We start from the raw sequence: 23,434 nt of genomic DNA on the forward strand, positions 1-23,434 counted from the left end.
GGCTTGACAGTCAAATTGCAGCAGATGTAGGCCTTCTGGATCAAATCGCAATCACTGCCATCATCCTGGGATCCCTCACTGGAGCCAGTGCCTAGTCTTGTAGAATCCAACACCAAATCATCCTCTGGAGTAGGGTCAAAGTTCCCCCATCTGATGATTCTTAAACTGATTTCCAGATCTCTATGGAGGCATCTTGATAACCCCAAATCAATTCTGAAGTAAAAAGACTGTTTAAACCGTAATTTAAACAATGTTTGGGTAGAACATATTGTCAGATTTCTTTGAAAAATTGTCAGATGCTCTGAAGCAGCAGAATTTCCAGAGTGCTTAAACCAAGCCGTTTAGAAACACTGTACAAAACTTAGAAGACTATTTAGGAGCACTGTGTGAGATTTAGAGCACTGATTGGCCCACTGTGTAGAAAAATATTATCTGAATCAGAAAGTGTCACTGATCAGGGCAGCAGATTCATTGCCATGTGTCCATTGCACAGAGTTTGCCCCTCAATCTCCAACTTAAAGGGATCAATGATCAATGTATACTGAAATTTGTGTTTAGGGAAGATAGTATGGAGCAGAATAACACCTGGAACTGGAAAACCCTAATTTCTAGGGTCTGTAGATAGAGAAAGGCCCAATTTGCACTAGCTGGAACAAATTTAGTAACAATTGAAAGGGCAATTGGACTCCAATCAGGACCAAACCTGGTATGGAGGTTCTCCCAGCTGAGGCGACTCCATGGATGCTATAAAATCATTAATTGGTGCAGTGAGTGTCCAGATCGCTTCAGAATTAGGTGGCTGCCTGCGTCACAGTTTCTTTAATAATTATAGCCCAATGTTGGAATTTCACAGCAGTATTTGGGGACTTATGATTAGGAGATCAACCTGACCACAATCATGTATAAATCATGCAAATCGGAGCAGTTTGAAAATTCAAGCGTCTCAAAGACTGACATGTGTCATCTGATCATTGGAGCAACTTTTGGCGATGACATTTTGCAGAGAGGTAGGCCCCAAGCTCAAGATGCCATGCTCCAAATTTCAGAATGAATTGACAAGATTTTCCCAACACATTTCCATGAAAAGGGCTCTGATACCACTATAGCTAAACTAGCCTATAGCATGCTAGTTTAGGTCTAGTTCAACAGCCTAGTAATGTAGAAATGCCATCAAATGAATGCAAAGGTAAAGGACAGCATGTAGGTTGCAGAAATCCATGAGCTGAACCATCAAAGTACATGGATTTGTGTGTAGATCCATAGCTAGTGAGGGGCTGCACCAAGCTACAAAGCGCTAGGAAGGGAGATTCCTAGGCTAGGAGAAAACATCCTAGTTCAAATGAGTGATCACAAGATTGCATTAAGAATCAATGGGTACATAGTATAGCATGGCCCCCTTTAAAAGGTGTGGGCCTGGCATCAATTACAAGTCTACCTATGGGATGGCCAGCCTATGATGCCACGTGGCAACCTATGGCTCCCCCTACTTAAAGAACTATTTATTTACAAATCATTCTAAAAGCTAACCTTTGTTACAGGTTTTTTGTGGGCAGCAAGTTCATTTGCAATTATAGCCTTGGGGCTTGGAGAGTTGCATTTGTGTAGAGGTATTTTTAATCTATTTAGGGATTTTGCTTTGTTGCTTGATAGCAGTGGCCAACGATGATTTGCTTAGTGCTGAGGACAAGCTTGATGGCACCAACTATCTTATGTGGTCGTACATAATGTGCTATATTATGGTTGTCAAAAATCTTCGGGGTATTGTTGCAGGAACTGATGTAAGCCCTGCATCACATGCATCTGCTGCCACTACACCCGTTGCCATTGCTGCCGCAATGCCTCCTACTCACGACTAGATTAGTTGGGATGGTAGAGATGCACTGGCACATGCTTTAATTGCCTGTTAGTCAGGAGATTTAATGTTCCTCGTATCAGACCTTGCAGGACAACAAAGGCTGCATGGGATCAATTGGCGTCTCTCTGCAACTATGTCCAATGAGGTTTTTTATTTTATGCCCACTCTCTAACGTAAGGCACCCATGAGGATGTCTTGCTAACAGCAACTCCATTTTGTTGCAGTGTGTATGGCACTGTGCACTGATATATGATGCCCCGAGCTGCTAAAAAATCTACAAACCAATGGGACATGTACTCACACCCCCTGCCGTGCGGATTGTGAGGAGCTTGTGTCCGCTCTCATTTTCAGCCATGGCAAGAAAAGTAAAGACATCTGACTTGGATTTCAAAGGACAAATCCAAGTGTTCCTAGTAAAACTCGTCCGCAAAGGTTAAAAAGTAAGAGTAGCCTCCAACAGATGTCCTCCTCATGGGTCAACATGCACCACTATAAACCAAGTGTAACTTACGGGATGCACCAAACATCCCATCCTTGGGAAAGGAGAACCGATACATCTTCCCCAGGAAGCAGCCCTCACAAATGTGCTTTGAAAGTGCATACATTTTTGGAAGACCTACCATCTTGTCCTGCGAATACATCTTAACCAAGCTACGTCAACACTTACGACGTTAGTTTATCTTTGCTTTTTAGAATCAATGTCATGATCTTTATTATTTAGCCACAAAAAATTAAAACATAAAGCTCTTTTCTCAACTTTAAGCACTTTGCATCTACCTTTGTTAATCTCAGCTTAAAAACTTCAGCCATTAGCTTTTTGATTCTAGACTCCAGATCTTCTAGCTCGATCTTTGTATAAAGCGTAGTAAAATCTTAGGTCTAAAGGAGAATAGAAGACTCATTCCTTATAGACAATGATAGAAAGACGTTGAGAAGGATCGTCCTAGTCCCTGCTCACTCTAGAAGCTGGTTTGAGGGTCGACTCCCGCGTATTCACAGAGGTGGAGGACTCTTGGTGAACATGCGAGGTCAAGCTGGCCGGATATCGTGCAGGAAGACAAGCTTCTTTGAGGCGGCAGGCTCTAGGTGGTGTTGCAGGTTATATAGCATGTAGAGATCATCATTTGTGTGTGTGACTGGTAAGCCTTTGTGGCTATACGTGATTCTTGTAAAGAGCAACAAGCCCCGTAGGGATGAGCTCAGTTTGATAGAACTTAGAAGTCTTGAGGAGTTTTTGTGAGAGTTATTGAGTCATTTGTTGTCTCAAGTTTCTTCTAAGCTCTTGAGCTCATATCTTCATTTTCGAAACAGTCTGTTTGATTAAGATTATTGCATGTGTAAAATTATGATAATTATTGTGTTGGTATATGCATGTCTCAATCTTCTGCTCTATGGCAGTCGGATACCAAAATCGTGAGGCGACGAAGGAGTAAACGGCGTGATCATCGAACTTCCCTACACATACTTGCAGAAGCTAGCTTCAAAGTTCTTCTCAACCCTCAAAGACTATGAGCATGGATGTATCTAAGAAGGATAAGCATGGAGCTATTCTCGTAACCTTCAATGGCAAAAAATTCGCATCATGGCAATTGGCCACACGCTTGCTCTTCATGGAAAAAGGATTGCGGCGAGTAGTGGATGGCACAGAAAAGAAGCCGAAAGAACGATCTCAGGGCGCTGACAAGATACCTCTCTAAGAACAGAAAAATGAAAAAGCAATAGGCTTCATGGGAAGAGCTCTTGGACCCGATTACTTTCATCATCTTGATCTGAAATCAACCGCAGCTGAGAAATCATAGACTCTTGAAACCCTTTTGGTGTTCGTATGAAGCATTTGAAGTCTAATCTAAAGCAAGATTTATTTGACCGTCACATGGATGAATCAGAGACACTAGGAGTATTTCTAAATCGCATGCAAGCACTCCTCAGGCAGCTGCGTGATCTTAGAGCACGGGTCGAGGACGAAGATAAGAAGGCGATCCTATTAAGAAATCTACCCACAGACCAATATGGAGAAATAGTTGCATGGAAAGACATTGATAGAAAGACGTTAAGAAGGATCGTCCTAGTCCCTACTCACTCTAGAAGCTGGTTTGAGGGTCGACTCCGGCGCATTCAGGGAGGTGGAGGACTTATACCTAGATGAATCCAGAAACATTCCCAAACTCATCCTCTAAAAACACAACATAGTGCAGTTTCAATCTCATGATAGTCACTCACAAGGTTGAAAACCATAAACTCCATCATGCATAGCAGGACTAGCTACTATGACATCCCCACCTGAAGCATCACCACCATCATGTGCATGAGGAGCTGAATTTGAGATAGCCATGCTTGAATCCTTTTTCTTTTCCTTGGTAATTCTTTACTTGCATTCTCCTATGTAGTGACCCAGCTTCTTGCAATAATGACAAATGCCCTTTTTCCTGGGCTTCTCTGCATCACTCTTAGCCTTGTGAGAAGGCTGTCCAGAATCAGCTTTATGCTGATGTGTAGGCTGATTTGCATGCTGCTTATGCTGCCCCTTCCCTTTGGGCTTGAATTTTGAAAGCGTGGCATGCTCGCCAGCCCTTGAAGCCATGTTCTTCCTGGTTTGCTCTTCCTGCAACAAAAGTCCTATCAGCTCGTGAAAAGTGAGAGGGTTGCCACTCCCCTCAATGACAAATTCAGCGAGGTGTGAAATTCAAGATACGACTCAGGAAGAGAATTCATAGTGGTGGTTATCATCTCTGAATCAATAATAATCTCATCTATATTCAACAATTGCTCTCTCAAGTCTTGAAGCTTGGTGAGGTGATCAGACATTAAGTCATCCTCATCCATGTGAGTATGCGATAACTCCCTTTTCAGGAAAGAGACCCTGGTATCATTGTCGGCTGCAAACATACTCTCCAAAATATCCCATGCTACCTTTGAGGTCCTGCATGACCAAATGTGCGGGATAATAAACCTTTTGACAGAGAGAGAGATTACTGAAAATGCTTGTGTATCACGTGAATCCCACCTTTTCTGTTCCTGTGTGGAAGGCACAACCGCAGCAGCCACTGCACCTAGCACTTGTCCTGCACCCTGAGCTTTTGTCCTCTACCTTTTCCTCTACCTTCTTGAGGAGGAGTGGCAGGTGCAACTACATTCTCTAGCCTTGTCTGATCCCCAGTGACATAATCCCACAAATGTTTGCCAACTAAAAGATTGCGTACCATTTTTTTTGCGCAAAAAGTAGTGCTAGTTATATTACTTGAAAGCGAGAGTACAAGAAGGCCTAAAGGCCAGCGGGCTGTAATCACAAAACGGATTCAGCCCGAGGAGTCAAAATGCTAAATACAAGCCTCTTAGGGCATAATCATCGGAGAGTGGACAAACAGCCACGGTGGAGGGGCGTAATGCCACTGAAGACTCTGAGTGGAGTGCTGGAAGAATAACTCCCGGTGGTCCCAGTCGTGAAGGAAACGTCGTCTCTTTTCCTTCCCTGCCCGGGACTCTCCCTGAATCTGATCCCACTGACCCTTGAGCGTGTGAATGATCGTGCTCCAGATATCTGCTAGGGTCTGGGTAGTAGAAGTAGTCTGAGCTCCTATAGTCTGCGCGCATCTGGAAGTCCAGATATGCCAGCCTGCGATGCTCCCTGTGATCTCCCAAACTGGGTGCCGAGGCATCGCTCCTGCATCTGTCTCTGTCAGATGCCAAGGGAAGCTGTCCATGTATGCCCAGGTGGCCTGCGTGATGAAAAAGACGAGATCCTGTCTAGAGAACTCATAGGCCAAGTGATGTCCCGGCTCAGTGCTGCACCAACAAACGGCTCCCCAAGTGATCGGTCCTAGCTCGGGTGTAGCCCTCGCTAAGATCCCCATGATTCCCTTACAAACCGTCTGCGCATGCGAGCAGCTCCAAAGGCAATGCTTCAGGGACGACTCCTCCTGAAAACACATCTGGCAATGCCCCTCCTGCCCCATCTGTCTCAGCCAGCTGCCAACTGGAAGCCCCTTGTGTGCCACCATCCAAAGGAAGTAGGAGATCTTCCTCGGACGCCAGTAAGCCCATAGAGTCTTCCAGAAAGTGCCAAGAAAGACCAAGGATATCCCCTGGGCATACCACCTATGTGCCTGTGTGGGTAGCCCACGCTGGAGAGTCCCAAGAGCACGCCGACCCGTGCGTGCACTGTAAGAAAAGAAGGGGGTAGGGTTCTCTGAGGTCTCCGATGGTGGCCAACGCCACTCCCCTGGGTCCCACTCCACCTCTGACAACGGCCCTCCCATATCCAGAGTCTCCAATCCTGGTCTTGCATAATCAGGGGCTCTATATGCCACGTCTTCCCTTGCAGCCCTACAATGCGAAGGCGCTGCCAGGGAAGCTGGGGGTCGATCACGGCCTCTCTGCTCTGTAGGCGACTGTCATCAGTGATGGAGAAGAAGTGTACCGGGGAGTCCGAGAAGAGGCCTGCCACCACCAAAGGAATGCCTCGTGGAGTGAACTGTCCTAGCCACCTCTCATCTCCCGGGAAGAGCTGTCCGGTGACTACGGGAATCCTCCAACCTGCATGGATGGCAGCATCAATCTCCGCTCGCCGAGCGTGGATCCCACGTGCCGTACCTACTGCTGCTGCCAGCTCGCCTGGGCTCAGCTGACTGTAGACGTCCCTCCAAACCCGGAGTGAGCGCATGGGCCCACGCGCCCAGAGCGCCCAAGGGATATGGGATCTCTCTCCAAGCTGACGACCTGTATCATCTGTCACCTGGCTGCTCCAGATCAGGGGTTGTCTGTCTATCTCCTCTCGGCAGCTAGGGGGAACCTGGGAAAGGCTGTGTCGCAACTTCCTCCAGACCGAGATGAGGCTACGGAGGAAGGGGGAACGGGGCTGAGTCAAAGGAGCTGAAGTGAAGATCCATTGGATAGAAAGCTGCCAAACACCCCCTCTCTGGGGAGTACACGCACTGAGACCATGCTGTAGCAAGAGCTTCCACGTCTGCCCTCGTGGGGTCAGACCGCAGATGACTAGCTTGCCAAGAAGTGCCTGACTCTGTAGTTCTTCTCTGGCATCTGCCTGCTGGAGAAGATGTGCTAGAAGGCTGCGAGTAAGGGCCGGTGGATCTGCTCCGAAAAGGTGGTGAAGAAAGCTCTAGAGAGGCCATCCTCACCTGGGCATTTCTGCCCATCAATAGCGCTCACCGCATCCTGCATCTCCGCAACAGTGAAAGGGGCAAGAAGGGCGTCGCTCATGCTGGGCTGCACGAGCCGCGGTGTAGATCTCCACACCTCCTCCCTGCAAATGCGGCCACGAGGGTCTGGGGGCTCCTGTTGGAACAATGATCTGTAGAAGTCTGTCGCCAAGTCTCGGACCTTGTCTGGATCTGTCCTGACACTACCATCCTGCGTCCTAAGAGAACGGAGCTGTTCCCCTGCTGACCTCTGTCCATGAGTCCTGAAGAACTCTCTGCACATCGTGTCGCCTTTCCTAGCCCAGAAGGACTTGGAAGCATAAAATGAAAACTCTGAGCGACGTTGGGTGATCTCCTCTAGCATGGCTCGGGCCCGAACCTCCTGCTGTCTCAGCTCCTCAGAGCCTGGAGAAGACTGCTGCATCCTCTGAATCGAAGCAAGATCATGTCTGAGACCCCTCTCCCGTGCCCAACACCGTTGTCTGACCTGAATCGCCTCCTGCTGGCAAATGCGGCTAGACTCAGCAAGCGCGTGAGCTACCTGTGTTGCCATATCCCTGATAGGGTTCCACTCCTGCTCCCATAGGTCCACTATCCTGCTGTGAACCGCTGCTCTGGCGTAGATGGAGTCTGGGATCCGGCATGAACGTGGAGGTGAGGACTGAGAGGCTGCGTCCAGGACTAGGATGACCGGGGCATGGTTTGAAAGTGTCGTCCCTGGAACCACTCTTGACTCTCCTCCTCTGCCAAGCGCCCAATCACTGACATAGAAACGGTCCAGCCGCTCCAAAAGTCTGCCTCCCTCCCTCCTGTAACCCCAAGAGAAGTCTAGACTCCCAGGCCATCTGCGAAAGGAAGGCTCCCTCCAACTGTCCCGACCTCCCACTGCGAAGAGGAAGGAGTCCCAATCTGCCTGCTCTGCCTGAGCTATACCGAGGAACTCTGGGCCCCGTCCCTGCTGATCCTCTAAGGTCTCAAGGTTGTTGAAGTCCCCTCCTACAATCCAAGAGTTTATCTCTGGCAACAAGTTTGTCAAGGATCTCCAAAAAACGGATCTACGTCTGAGATCAGTCGGGGCGTAGATATTGAGGATGCCAATACAGGATCCCTCAATATGCAAGCCCACCCAAAGCGCACGTCCTGGGATCATATTGCCAAAACCACACACATGCTGAACTAGAGAAGCGTCGATGGAGGTACAGACACCCCCGCTCCTCCCTTGCTCGCCAATCGAAGGTTCCCAGTAGGTGTGGGAGCGTCCTGTGAGGACCTTCCCACAAATACTGGTCTGTGAAGCCGAAAGCTTGTGTTCCTGTAGTAGGAGCACATCTACCTTTCCCACCAAGGCTGGCTGGAGCTCCTGTCTGAGCACCATCTTCCTGGGGCCATGGGTGCCCGATGAGTGGAACCCGTTAACGTTCCAAGAGATAATGCGTAAACTCATGAGGAGGGAAGGTGGGCCCCAAACAGCTGTCTGCTTGCGGTTGAAGTCGAGGTGGTCGGAGGATGTCCTGTGTGGAGACGAAGGCGCTTCTGTGAAGGTTTCGAAGGAGAGGCCGGATCATCGGACCCATCCTCTAAAACCTTAAGCAGAGGGGAAAGGTTCTTCGTCCCGTGGTGGTAAGCTCTCTCTAACCAGCTCGACGCCTCTGCCAAGGAAATGCTGTAGAAGCCCGCAACCTCTGAAGTCCTCCATGGGCGAAGCCCTTCCATGTAGGCCCACTCCAGCGGTGGTCTAATAATGACCAAGAGTCGGAAACGTTTGGCGCTGTGGCGCCAACGCAGACGAACATCACCCTCCTGCCACTGCTGCTGAAGAAGCTCCGTTGCTCTGCTACCAATCCAGTCCTGCACCTGCTCCTGGGTCTGGTCTCGTATCGTCTCCCAAACATTTTCATTCGTCCATTGCTCATTCCCTTCACTGGAGATAGTGAAGGAATAGCTAGGACCATCGTGCGGAGCAAGGATGGACACCTTACCCTCCGCCCCCTTGCGGAGGAAGAAGATGCTGATGTCTAGGCATGCGGGAAAGGAGCCAATACCCGCTGCATCCAAGTAATCCCAAGGACCTGCTCGGTAAAACTCCAATGGAATAGCTCTAGGAGCAGCCCTTGGGCATGGGGACGAAGATGAGTCTGAACCGGAGGGAGGGGTGCTGGCCACCTGCGGGGAAGGGCCTCTCCCCTCCGCCGGGCCCGGAGGGATAGGCGAGAGTGAGGTCTGTGCTGGCTTCGGGGCTGCAGGTGGCGCAGGTGGAGGGGGGGATTCCTTCTGGATCATGCTCGAGGAAGAGAGTGGAGCAGAAACCACTGGTGCGGGGGGGGATCCTGGAGGGGGTGGGCGTCGGAGAATCGAGGAGGAGGGGGGAGGGGGGGGAGGGTGGGGTGAAGGATGAGGGGGAGGCTGGCTGACCTTCTCCTTTCCTTTCTCCTTCCCCTTACCGGGCTGCTGATGAGTAGGGACCATCGGAGGGGGCTTTTACTGTAGATGGGCAGGTTTTTTGGGGCCTGCTTTGTTTCCCTTCCGTTTTCGTTTGACCTCCGTCCAGCCTTCCCCTTCGGGAGGGGATGTCGTTGACTGGTGCGGAGTATCTTGAGTTGCCTGAACGGGGGTCTTCTGAGGTTCTGTACCCGTGAAGCGAGGACATGAGCGAGCCTGGTGCCCGAAGCCATGGCATCTTAGACACTGGTTTGGGCGACCAGTGACCAGAATGCACTGCGTCACCACGCCTGTGTCTGTCTCTATCTCGAACTCCGAGGGGATGCTCTGTGGATCAAGGACTGCCACTTTGACACGTGGCATCCCTTGGGCTGCCGCCGCGTGAACGTAGGTGTCCTGCATAGGCCAACCAAAGTGCGCCCCCAGGTCCTTGATGATCGGGCGAAGCTCGGTTGCGAGACCTGGGAAGATAAGGGTAATTGGATGGCGAGGAATGCGAAAGCGGGCATCAAAGTCCGCTACACTGAATCCCATGTACCATGGGACCATGAGGATGATCTTCCCACCCACAGAAGTAGGGGATCGCTTGACCATGTCGCTCGCAGCCTGTGCTGAGGAGAGCTTAAGCCAGAAAATGCCACGTCCCATGAGTGCAACCTCCTCAATGTGACTGTCCTCGAGGTAGAGGGTGGACTGCAACCAGTCCCTGATGTCTGCTCGTGAAGGGGAGTAGCCAATGATCCTCCCATAAACTGATGTTTGGGAGAAATCCGTGGCGGCCTGCTTCACCAAGGAGACTTGGTGCTCTGTCAATGTAACGCGATAGGCTGATGGAGGGGGGGGGTCCGTCTGGGCCACTGGTTCCGGGCACGTAGCCGCCATATCGCTTGACTAACTGCGAACTCTCGAGGCGGGGGAAGGGAAAGGAAACGGAAGGGGAGAGGTATGGGGAAGCAGGGGGGGAGAAGGTGGGGACTAAAGGGGTGGCGGGGGAAGAGGAGGAGAAAGAGAGGGGGAGGTGAGGTGAGCGGAGCGGAGCGAGGCGGGGGGGTGAGGTGAGGTGAGCGGTGCGAGGCGGGGTGAGGTGAGGTGAGCGGAGCGGAGCGAGGCGGGGTGAGGTGAGTGGAGCGTGGCGGGGTGAGGTGAGTGGAGAGGGGGTGAGGTGAGCGGAGCGGGCGGAGTGGAGTGGAGCGGGTCGAGGCGGGGTGAGGTGAGGTGAGCGGAGCGGAGCGAGGCAGGGTGAGGTGAGTGGAGCGTGGCGAGGGGGAGGGGAGGAGCGACGGGCGCAGGATGAGGAGCGGCAGCAGCTGACGGACGGAGAGGGAGGGCCGCGCAGCATGCGAGGGGGGGGTAGACGGGGAACGAAGGAGGGAGGGAGCTTGCAGGAGCTTTTGGATCAGATGTTGTAAAAAACAAAGATTGCGTACCATAAAACTCCATAAAGAGTAATTGGTACCATCCAACTTATCCTCCTGTGTAAGGACGCCAAACACTTCATTGGGATTGTTCTAAGCCATAACTGCCAAAGAAAACAAAATGCAGCAAATGTGACAAGAAATATCCCTCCCTGGAATTTCAGATGCACAAGCAAATTTGCAAAAAAATATGTCCACAATGACAGCTTGCTGTCACAGCCAATCAAAGGCTCAAAAAGCAACCAGAATGTCCTGCAAAAGCCCAAAATGTGCCAAAATAACACTGCAAAAATGACAATTGTTTACAATGTCACTCAATTTAAGTCCAAAACCACTTGCAAAGATGCCAAACAGCTTAATGCCAAAAGCCCCAAATTCTTGCGAAAAATGGCAACTGAAAGAGGGCAAATTGACTGAAAGTCCCAAATTTTGCAATTGTATGCAAAAGCCCTAAATTTCTCTGTACCCAAATGCCCCTGTACCCTAATGTGAAGCTGAAGCAAAATCCCACCAAACACAGATATGGATGGGCTGAAAGCGGTGCAAGTTTGTATGACAATGTACGTGGACAATGTATGGGCTGATACGCAGCAATGTATGGGCACGGACCTGTACTGACAAGTACGTAAAACCTGTACTGGAGATTTGTACAGACAGGTACGGCAGACCTGTACGGCATGTACGAGACGGCTGTCGGGCTTTGTACGGCAGGCAGCACTACAGACTTCGTACAACGTACAAGATGTATGGTGTAGATGCACGGGTACTGTAGGACGACTCAACATCATTTGTATGGATGAGCTGTCGCAAGTGTACAGAATGTACGGCAGGCTGTTGCAGGTGCGGATAGGTACAACGAATCGATCGTACACTTTGTACTGCTGTACAGGGCAGCGTACGAGTGGGCAGGCAGCCAGTCCGTGTAGTGTACGGACTGCACAGATAGGTACGGATTCTGTATGGTGGATGGCGAAGCTGAAGATGAGCTCGACGAAGAAGCTATCCGGGTTGATGGCGAGGCGAACGGGAGCTAGTCTTGGAGTAGGTAAGGGATCCGGGAGCTAACCTTGCTCTGATACCAAATGAAGGAAATGTAAGAAGCAAGAGAGTTGGAGCAAAACGTAAGTTGAATAGAGTAAGAGAGAACAACTACAAAGGAGAGAAGGTTTTATCTTAGTGACAAAACCTTATCCTAACCACTAACTGTAGTTAGGGATCCTAACAGTGGTTAGGGGGGGGAACCTCTAAAGGGGAAAAAGTGCCCCTAGCCCACTTATTACATTACATTGGTCACTGCCTAGGCAATAATTCTAACACATTATAAAGTGGGGGTTTACTTGCCCTTACTCTTTCACTGTTCACAAGTTTCAGTTACTCGCTATCAACAGTCTGACTTGGGCTTTTCTAGTTTGAATTCAAGGACTTTTGGTGCTGTATTAAAGCTTGGAGATCCTTCTTGTTCAGTTAGAATGGTTGCTTACTAGTATGATACGACCTCCAACAAGAAATGACTGGCTTAGAACAAGAAGCAGAAGCAGACCATGGGTCAGGATGACCCTTCAAATGTTTCTCACGAGGCACAATTAGTGTATGAAGTTATGCGTGAAGGAATTGAAGATAACTAACAGGATTGGAAAGAGCCTGCTCCGACAATTGGTATTACGGTTGAGGTGGATGATATTGTGGATCCCGTGAGGAAATATAACAAGAATGCAGTGATAATTGTTTTTCTTGGACGCATGCGAATTGTTGTGTTGTTCAGGATAAAGGCAAGGCTAAGATTGCCCTGCATCAAATGGTAATTCCCAAATACATCCTGTAGCTTAAGCAAAAGCAAGGGATAAATCCTCAAATGAAGGTTGGCGAACCCAAAGGAAATTTATCTCGGCTAGGGGGCCACTTCCGCCTCATACATGGGCAGATGCTTCTTCAAATGGGCACACTCCGGCTGAAAATTCAAGCATGGGTATTACTTGGGCGGCAGCCACTACGAGCTGGACTCTCTTCCCAGAAGATGAAGTTGCTTTATTATTGCCTGGCACTCGGGACCATTCCTTGGATCTTGAGGTAGATATGCAATCTTGATTTCAATCTTGGATGTTATGATTTTGTGTTGTACATCTGTAAATATGTTAGCCAAACTACAGTGCTTGACATATAACGTACAGGGGTTGTGTGATTTGCGTAAATGGAACATCATATGGGCATATATCAATAGATTGAGCCTCATATTGTGGCATTGCAGGAGCATAACCAGCATGGTTATGCAGGTTGGACAAGACACTTTGCGGGGTATGACATATTTTATACCGGCCATCAATCCTTCTTTGGAGTAGTTCTTCTCGTGAAGCATGATCTTCAGCCTGTTGTGGCTTTCAATGAACGGGCTGGTCGTTGGATAATAGTGCAATGCCTTGTGTAGGGTGAGATATTTGAGTTTGCCTCAGTCTACACTCTGCAATCTTCCTGCCATAGGGCTTTGATCTTGCAGAACATGATGGATTATTCATGGAGGCAAAATGCTTTTCTGCGTGGGGATTTTAATAATGCGTTTCAATCAGGTGACAACACATCGGGCCATACACATATGCTTACCTCTAAGACAATGCAATGGACTCAATTATTCTTACGGTTTGGTTGACTCTTGAAAAGCACTCAGCCTTTGCTTCTTGGCTATACCTTTCAGCATTAATGCACAGTCTGCTTATCGAGCCCGGTTATATCGCTGGCATACTTCGATGCACAGCAATCTGGTACTTTCACTTGTCAAATGTGGACTTATTATACTTCTCCTCATTCTGATCATGCTCCTCTATGACTGCACTGTCGTTTTATGAATTGCAACAGCACAGATTGTCAGAAAAAGGCTAGTACCTATTTGCAGCATGATGCATATAAAACCATGGTGAGAGATGCAATTGCTCCTCCATGGTCGCATTGTTGTATAGATGTTGATTTTGCATGGACTCTTGTCACCCACATGCAGCATTTCATTCGTGATTATGGAAAAAGTTTTAGAGGATGTTGCTAAAGCTAAAGATGCATGTCAAGGACTGACAAAAACTAGTCATTTTCAGGAATTAACTCAAGATGAGGCCGCTTGCTTGTGTCAGGCTACACACTTCCTTCGATGCAATGAATATAGAAAAGTTCATAAGTGGGAAACTAGGGGAAGGCAGAGAGCCTTCACTGATAAGGGCTGCTCCTCAAAGGATTTTTCAAAAATCTCCATTATAGAGGCAATCTGCTAATATATGCCGGGTGAAAAATTTGGATGGTACTTGGACAAAGTCCTGAGCACAACTTGTTGAGGCTTGTGTTTCTCATTTCGATCAACCTTCACAGAGAGAGTGTTGAAAGATGCCATTCGTGCTTGTGGCAAATAAAAGAGTCTGGGGTGGTGGTCTTACAGTGGTGTTTTGTCACTTAGACAAAACCTTCTCTCCTTGTAGTTGTTCTCTCTCACTCTATTCAACTTACATTTTGCTCCAGCTCTCTTGCTTCCTGCATTTCCTTCATAATGTGCAAAAAGGACGTATGAAAAGACGAAAAACATAGGCCAAATGAGCGTATGAACAAGTGTATGAAGTGGTGAAGAAAATAGACAAAAGTATTAGGAAAAGAAGAGGCGAAAGCAACTCGAGCAGTTAGAAGCGATATACACAGAAATTTGCAAAGGTCAACGTAAGGACGAGAGGGCGAAAAACAACAGGGCAAAAAGAAGCCAAGAAAAGAGCCCACTAACTCACACACGCAAATACACAGTGAGCAGCAACCACCAAAACGAGGGAAAAGTAACGATGAGATGCAGGTAGGAGAGAGCGCAGCTAGAGTAGAGTGCCAAAGTGTAAACACAAGCAACAGCTAGCATTTGCAGAGGTAGTTTGCCCAACGATGACGGTCATGGATGCCTGTCAACAGGTCACGACAGGGGCGATAGGGAATGAATTGGGGCTGGCAGAAGGGATGAGCAGATTTAGGGACACGCATGGGGTGGCGTAGCACCTGGGAACAGACCACAATCGCCATGGATGTTGTAGCTCCACACACTTTTGTGTGTGGTAAAATCCATGTATTCAAATATTACAAGAGGCTGTCCCCAAAGTGGAGACCAACAAATACAAGATCAGAAAATTTCATTGTAAGACAAATAGATAGTGGCTCCTGACTTGGTGCAGCTCCACACACACACACACACTTTTTTTTTTAGTAATATCCAGTGCTGTATTTATATGCCCATAAATTTACAAGATGGGAAGTCTCCAAAATGGAGAGTATCCCAAAGATCAGAAACATGAAAAAGAAAAGATCTATGCAAGAAGCATCTATATCACCCTCATGGCAGGCATCATATAAAGATTGCCGCAATGAGGCTCGGAAAGATTCATATGACTTGTGAATCTGCCGACCCAAGTATGCCAAATCATGCTCATTCCAGATTGTCCAAAGAGCCCAATATCTCACCCAAGAGAGAAATAGTGAGTATTGAGACAAAGACCTCATAAATCTACGAAATAACCAAAAATGTTTCCCAAATCTGTGACTTGGGAAACGGAGCCGAAGATTATCTGAAATTCTCCCGAGGAGGTTCCTAGAACACGGGCAGTGCCAAAGCAAATGAGGGACAGTCTCTGAAGGAGTCTGACATCTTAAACACGTGGATGGTGCAATGCGTCGTTTGGCAAGTGTGACTCCCACTGACAATGTGCCAAAGAAAAAGGCATGCATCTCCAAAGAAAAAGTCCTTGTTTCAAAGGCATTTTACACTTCCATGATATCCGGAGATTCTTCCGCCACCATGAGAGGGCTTCTTGATATGCCACAGAGTATTAGCATATTGCTGAATCCATGGAGCAGGCTGAAGAAGCCTGTAGGCTTTGATGGAGGTCAAGGCAGGCAGAGGAACATGATGAGAGCATGTAGCAGAGGGTTGCAATTGCCAATCCAATAGCCTGTCTGTGTCAGCCACAAGGGGAACAGGTAGAAAAGGATGTAACAAATCAGCAATTTTCTTCCATATCGACCTATGGTGCATTCCCAATGCATAGGAAGCAGTGGCCTGAGGAAAAGATAAGACATAGCCCTGATTATCTACCACATCATGTATGTATCTAATTCCCAATTTCATGAGATTGTATGCCCGAATAGGTTCCTGTAAAGCGAGTGGAATGTCAAAGATGGCACTCCAATGAATACTTTCTTTCCTCATTGAGTTTGTCCCCGAGCAATTATCAGGAGCCCATTCGACCTTAGAAAGTACTTGTTTCCAGTCAAGTATCAGAGCAGTAGAGAAAGGACAGCCAGGTATCTTCCCTACAAATCTCCCAATAACAACCTCCCAATGATCAGTAGTCCAATGACCATAAGCAGAAGTCCTCATGTTGACACACATGGATGCTATCATACAAGTCCATGGCTGTTGTTGGTGGAAAAAGGTATGGAGCATAGTCGCCTTCCTTGCAAGTACATGATATCTTATATTGAGGATATTAAGTCCACCATGCATCCTAGGAGAGCACACCATTTCCATCTTCATCAATCTCAATGCTTTCACAGCAGTTTTTGTTCTCCATAACATCTCCATAGCTTGAGACATAAAGGCTGAAATATCTCTGGAGGACCAATGCAGCAAAGGCAAAAAGAACTGGACATAGGACATTACAATGGACTGTACTATTCTGAGCCTGACATGAAGTGGCCAAGTAGAAATTTTCCAGTATTCTAGTTTATGTTGAAGTCTTTGGAAGATCCATTTTAACTGCTGCATCGTGGTGATATGCCATCCTATAGGATATCCCAAATGCCTGACTACATCTTTGGAATGCACCACCTGACCTGGCCAGAGAATAGAATGCCAGTCACATTGTTTCAGGGGAAGCAATTTAGATTTGTCAAAATTAACATGCAATCCCGCTGCCAATCCATACAATGATAGAGTGGTCATAAGCATGTGAACTTCCTGGGGAGAATTATGTGGCATAAAGAAGGAATCATCAGCATATGCTTGTGCAAAAAAAGATGCAGCCCCAGGGATTTTAAGACCAATCATCTGTCCTGTGTTTGTAAGATGATCAAGATACATTAAGAGGGGATGAGTCGCAATGGCATAGAAGAGAGCACTAAGAGGGCAGCCCTGTCTAACTGATCTACCCAATGTCCATGACCGAGATAGATGATCCCCAAGAATGCACTGAGAAGTAGAGCTAGAATAAAGCCAGTAAACTGCATTTGCTATTTTTGGACCAAAGCCCAACTTTGTCATGATTTGAGAGATAAAATCCCATTGAACAGTGTCAAATGCCTTAGCAATATCTACCTGCAATATGAGCATATCTTGATGCGAGTACTTAGCATATTCAATTGCAGTCAATGCATTGGAGATATTGTCATGGATTTGTCTTCGTGGCACAAACCCATACTGATGAGGATGAAGGCCCGCATTCAGTATCCCGTGAAGCCTATACACAATCATTTTGGCAATGAGTTTGTAAGCTACAAGCATCAAAGTAATAGGCCTCCAATCTGACATATGGTCACACAGATGTTTTTTGGGCACAAGTTTGACTATGCCATGCTTCCAAGAGTGCGGTAACTGATTTTCTTGCCAGGCAACATTGATCATTTGCAAGAGGACATCTTTCAAAGCATCCCAAAAAGAAATATAAAATTCCATTGTAAGGCCATCCCAGCCAGGGGACTTGTATTTGCTGAGGTGGAACAATGCATTATCAAGTTCTGTATCAGTAAAAGGTCTCTCCAAGGTAAGAGCATCATCCATTTCCACTATTTCAGAAACATATTGGAGGAATTCAGTCCTCGCATCAGTCATTTGATTTGATGGGGAACCAGAAGCAGAGAACAATTTCTGGAAATAATTTTGGCAATTTAGTCCCACCTCTCCCGCCTAGCCTGCTAGCCTCTTTTGTCCCAGCTTTGTCTCAACCTAGCCTAGCTGCATGCAGTGCCACCAACAGCAAGGTGCCGCCACCACCAGCACCGACAACAATAGACTAGGTCGACTTTGCCCTCAGGATTACGCCTCGCCTCACCTCGTTTCGTCCTCGGGTCACCTCAGTTCACAGCAGCCTTAGCTCTCTTTTTTAGTTTCGGATTACCCACAAGTTGGGGTGAACCCCTAGCCCAGATTGGGGGTTAGTTTCAGCAGAGGGGTTCTCAGTTCTACACAGGTCACCATGGAGTCTCCTAAGTTTCTTATGACGAAGACATTTGCACGACCCCAATTAGCAAACCCTCCTACTCTAACATTGCAGCCCTAAGTTTCTTACGATGAAGACATTTGCACGACCCCAATTAGCAAACCTTCCTACTCTAACATTGCAGCCTTGCCGACACCCAAACCATATGCATTGACATTTAAACGAAGGATCGGCTCTGACACTCAAGAGAAAATATCAGGTGAGAAAGATCAGGATTCAGCATGCAGTTCTTGGGAGAAAAGTGAAGGAAATGGCTCTAGAGTAATGGCAAGTAGGAAATCATTGCAACGTCTCCACCAGCACCAATTCTTGTTTCCATGGTCATTACCACTCAAGTCAGCTCAGCCAAGAAAGAGATGGCCATTGAGGCCAACAACAAGATTAATAAAGCAGATCTTTATGCTGAGGTAAAAGAGAAGGAAGCCATAGTACATAATAAAAGGATCCTATGCATTGGAGGGCTACAAGAGGGCTGCCTTAATGATGAAGAGGGGTACACAAAAGATGAAAAAATAACATGTCTCAAGAGGGAGATACCACAAGTTGAATGGATGAGAATGACATCAGTGTATCACCCTAAAGGGAAAACAATTGCAGGTTATTTCAAAGAGACAATAGGAAGAAATTAGATTATTCGACAGACAAATAAGCTGAAGGGTACAAGAATATGGATATCACTCCGACCCAGCTCAAATAAAGAAGTATTGAGCTCACCAAAGCGAAGGATGCACTTAAAGCGGGGAAGTGGGCAGTCTATCGAGATAGACAAGCTCTAATTAGGGATTTCAAAGCTAAACCCAAAGACCCTCAGTCTTAAACTGATGTAATGAAGGCCACTCTACTATATGACTAGAACATAGATGTGTAATTGTAATAACTTCAAGCTGAGATGCATGTGCACTCCTCGACTCTTTGACACTCAGAGATGCACTAACTCTTTGTTATGAGTACTTTGTCTCATAGGCCCATTAGGCCTTCCATGTCTTTCTTTCTTTTCTAATTTTCTTATCTCGCTTGCCACTTTGTGTAGTTGCCTTTTTTAATACAGTGTTCCTATCATATAAAATATAACAATTGTGTTGTTATGTCAAGGTTGTTGATTTCTGGTTATGTACATATGCAATGTCTGGCTAAAGTGAGTCCAATCTGCATTTCTAGCCCATTCTTGGTCATTAGACATGACATTGTTGTCTGCAAGCTGTTGCATGTGTGGTGATCTTAACAATTTGATTGAGGTTGGTCCTCTTTGAAGGTTTTCGTGGGTAGTTGTGTTTTGTGCCTGTCTGATGTACTAAATCCTTTCTGGGCAGTCATATATGACATGGATTTTTAAAATGATGGAAAGCGGTTCTCTTTTCTGGAGGAGACCTTTCCAGTTGCTTATGAGATAGTTGGGTCTTTCTTGAATTTCATATTACTTATCCTATTGCTAATGGGGTAAAGGGTACTCTTTGATCTTAAACTGTCAGGCACATAGTGTCAGAAGGGTACTCTTTAATCCCGAGCTGTTAGGGACCTAGCATCAGAGGAGTGTTCCCTTCTTCCTTGGCAATAAATCGTGCCAGTATAAATTTTGTACGTTGGTCAAACAATGCCCTGTGGTCAAACGATGCCCTATGTTTATATCGGTGGTATGATTAGGGTAATCAGATTTTTTGTTTGTGATACTAAGAAGCTGTAGGTTGTTTGTTTGTTTTCTGCAGGGTTCCAAATTTAGGAGGCAAAGATATGGATTTGCATGCCATGTACCGTGAAGTCACTGCACGTGGTGGACTCGAGCAGGTATTTTGCCTTGGGACGTTTTATATCAGAGTAACATGTGGTCACCTTGGTTCTTGTGTTACTAAAAAGGTGGTAAGTAACATAGGCTGTGACTCAAAGTAGAGATGTTGGGTGGTTTTGTAGAATAATGGCTATGAGAATTGGGTGGTTTTTGATGTTTTTGTTAGTTTGCTCATTGTTATGCCTTCTTAAGTCACCCAGTCAGTCATCCAGCCATGTTGATAGTAGAATGGAAATATCTGCAATGCTGTTTGATTCAATAGTTTGGATGGATATGGCTTAAAGACAGGCTAGATAGATATGGCTCAAGGATGCCTTTGATGCCTTACTGCATGAATTCTAAGATCATTGTATACCCACATAATGCCAACCCATTATGAATGAATGATAATAGGTTTGATGCATTTGATGCCATACTGCAACTGTCTACATATTTAATGGTACCTATTTTTGAGTTTTTACATCAGCTGGAATTTCTTTAAGGGATTCTAAGATTTTGAAAGTGAGATCCTTTTTCTTTCCAACATGGAAGATGAAAGAGGAAGATTTTGATGGTAGTGTTACGGTATGGATCTAACCTTTGAAGGTTCTGGATTGCTGAAGGCTGTCCCTCCTTTTGTCTTTCCTTAATCTTGCAGGTAATTCGATATGCACGATGGAAGGAGTTACTAGATGCCTTAGACATTTCAATACCATTGCTTAGTGCATCTTTTGTTCTTCGCAAGCATTACCTCAATCTGCTATACCATTATGAACAAGCTTATTACTTAAGATCTGATGGGCTACTTCGTTCTCCACCTGGTATAAACTCTTTCTGACCTGCATGCAGCTGTAGAGGGTTAATTAATGTGTACCTTTATTAGAAAACAATCTTGTGATTGCACTCTTTTTGTAGTTGCACTACGTGCACCAAGTCCAGTGCTTGCAGCTGATGTTGGATCTCCATATGAGCCTCCACCTGAAGTTCGTGCATCCTTAAAGAAGAGGAAGAGAAAGTTGAATCCCATGCAAGTCTTTGGAGGTTGTCCTATTGCACTGCTTAAACTCAATCTTTGCATTTTTTAGACATTGTCCTATGCAGACTGACCTACTCTCGTTTTTTTGTGATCACTCTTTGCACTGGTGCCTTTCATTCATCTACTTGAATTCTAGATTTTTGCAAGTCGTGCTCCATGTTTCTGACACTTGATGAGGGTTGCAGTTGATCCTGCTGCATCTGTCGGGACCATTGTTACGGGTGCTATACATGGAAAGTTTGAGGAGGGATACCTTGTTAGTGTTTTTGTGGGTGCTGAGAAATTAAGTGGTGTATTGTACCATGTCTCTGGTGATAGCAACCATCAACAATTTGCCAGCGTGCCTAGTCTAGTCGATGGTGTGGGAACGGAATGGAACACTCCTGGTTTGGAGATACAGCTTCAAGGCAAAAAGAGAGAATTGCTTTATCATTCCAAGGATCCAAATGCTCCTAGAAGAACCAGGACTGGGTACAATATCTTTTTCAAAGAGCAACGTGCAAGATTAAGACAATTGCATCCAGAGAAAGACAAGGAGATCAGCAAGTTGGTCATTGAAATGTGGAGCAAGCTTCCTGATGATGAGAAATCTGTGAGTTGTCTTACCTTTTTCAAGGTTGTGTAGTACCATTAAGGTGAAGGATCTTTTGTTGCCATGCCTTAAATTAATTAATCTTTCATGTTGCAGCATTACATTGAACGTGGCCAACAAGAGAGAGAACAATATAAAAAGGAGTTGTTGGAATATGAAGAAAGGATGAAGCTTCAAATCCAGTTTGGGGATGGAACTAATGTTGCTGGACAGCCTCTTGTAGAGGCTGATCATGCTATGTATGACGATAGTCACGATTATCATGTCTCTCTGGATGTGGAAGGAGAGATGATGTCTTTCCAGGGTGGACAGCCACTAGTGTCAGAAAGGAACGAGTTGCGTCCAAGTGAGGGATATCCTGTTGATGCAGAGGGACTTGGATATCATGTCGATGGGCCTCAATCACGCATTCCTCAATCTGAGATGTCGGATGGTTGTTTGGAGTCGGAACAAGCATTTGGAATGCAGGACGATGACAGTGAATACCCAGAAGAACCTTTGTCTGAAGAAGAGGGAGATCAGGACTTGGAAGAAAGGTACCCTGTTAGTTATGATGGAACTGCATATCCCAACTCAGAACAGACTTATGATAGAGAAGGAGATGGAAGTGAATATCCTGTCGCAGATCAAGAATACAGTGTGCAAGATGAGGCTCACATTCATGAAGGCTCTGCAGCCTCTGAGCAACCATGTTATGGGCATGCTTATGCATATTTGTACCCTTCAAGTTTAAATCAACAGATGTCCCAATCTGAGGGATCTATTGGCCTAGTTGCATCAGGGAAAGTGACATACCAGATTCAAGACAATGGGCAATTTATACATCCTCATTTGCAACAAAGCCACACAGAACCCTCTGGTTCTGTTGTTCGTGATGGATATGTCTATGCAAATGTGAGGCAGGGACAAACACTGAAGGCAGATGCCGTGGGAGTACCTGTGTTATCGGAACAAGCAGCTCACATTGTTAAAGGTGAAGGGCCTGCTTATTCAGCACAGTTACAACCTCAAAATCAGGCTGTGGAATTTAATACTCAGCCTAGATCAGTGTCTTTGGAGCAGGCTCATCAAGATAGCTATGCATATCCTATGCAAGAACCTTTCAAGCAAACATATCCTCAACCACATGCTTACTCAATGCATCTCCCTCATGCTCATTCTTATCCTGTGCATGTTTCTGAGACGCAAACCGTTCAGTATGGGCATACATTTGCCTTCCATGTGCACCAACCTCAGGCTGAAGCCTTGCAAGCTGCAGCCTCTCCACAGCAGATGTTTCAAGTCCAAGATGGAGGACATACAAGTCATGCTAAGGAAGATGGGAAAACAATGTCAGCTTATAAGCATGGATCCTAGGGGTAAAACATACAATACCTTGAGGCATTAGCTCTTTTGTTTTCACAGTTCACACGGTTCAGTTGATCCTCCCACATTGTGTATTCACCTGCGCTTTTGCTGTAGTGCAAAACGAAGGTTTTGCTGTAAATAAGTGCCATGAATCATGCCTTACTAGGATGAAATGAGCTGCAACTGCTTATTTCTAGAAAAAAAGTTATGAGAAGGCTGTGCTGTTGCCATGGATATCTGGACATTTCCAGAGAAATTGCACTTTTTTGGAGTCATGCAGATTTAGAGGTCACGGAAGTCTATTTGTTTACATTGCTTTGTGTACCAAAGTTTTTAATGATGTAAACCGCCTGTTAAGGGAAAGAATTGCTATCCTAATATGGGGGAGGTAAGTCTAAAATAAATTGATTCCTATATGGGTTGCAGGCCTTGTCACAGTGTCATTTGAGTGTTGCCACATTGGAAGAGATACTAGTTCAATCTACTTGCAAAGCTACTTTCCAATCTGGTATGGCTTGTCCTGCCAATGGTGAAGTGAGTGGTCTAAATGTTTTGGGGGCCTTGGAAACTCTCTCTCTCTCTCTCTCTCTCTCTCTCCTACTTTGAGTAAAGTTC

The 23,434-nt window shown here is 46.4% G+C and overlaps 1 protein-coding gene across 1 annotated transcript in view; it reads left to right on the forward strand.

The window, feature by feature from the left end:
• Nucleotides 1-23,066, forward strand: part of LOC147899809 (uncharacterized) — a 41,860-nt gene extending 18,794 nt beyond the window's left edge. Inside the window, exons 2-6 of the mRNA XM_087377578.1 lie at nt 19,786-19,864; nt 20,503-20,665; nt 20,760-20,885; nt 21,066-21,472; nt 21,569-23,066. Of these exons, the coding sequence (XP_087233704.1) occupies nt 19,786-19,864; nt 20,503-20,665; nt 20,760-20,885; nt 21,066-21,472; nt 21,569-22,828 (2,035 nt within the window). The 3' untranslated portion in view covers nt 22,829-23,066. The remainder of the gene's footprint in view (nt 1-19,785; nt 19,865-20,502; nt 20,666-20,759; nt 20,886-21,065; nt 21,473-21,568) is intronic.
• The last annotated feature ends 368 nt before the right edge of the window (nt 23,067-23,434 follow it).

This window comes from Dipteris shenzhenensis, chromosome 7, assembly GCF_047967505.1.
Source record: "Dipteris shenzhenensis isolate YYH24624 ecotype China chromosome 7, Dip_SZ_1.0, whole genome shotgun sequence".
Lineage (NCBI taxonomy): Eukaryota > Viridiplantae > Streptophyta > Polypodiopsida > Gleicheniales > Dipteridaceae > Dipteris > Dipteris shenzhenensis.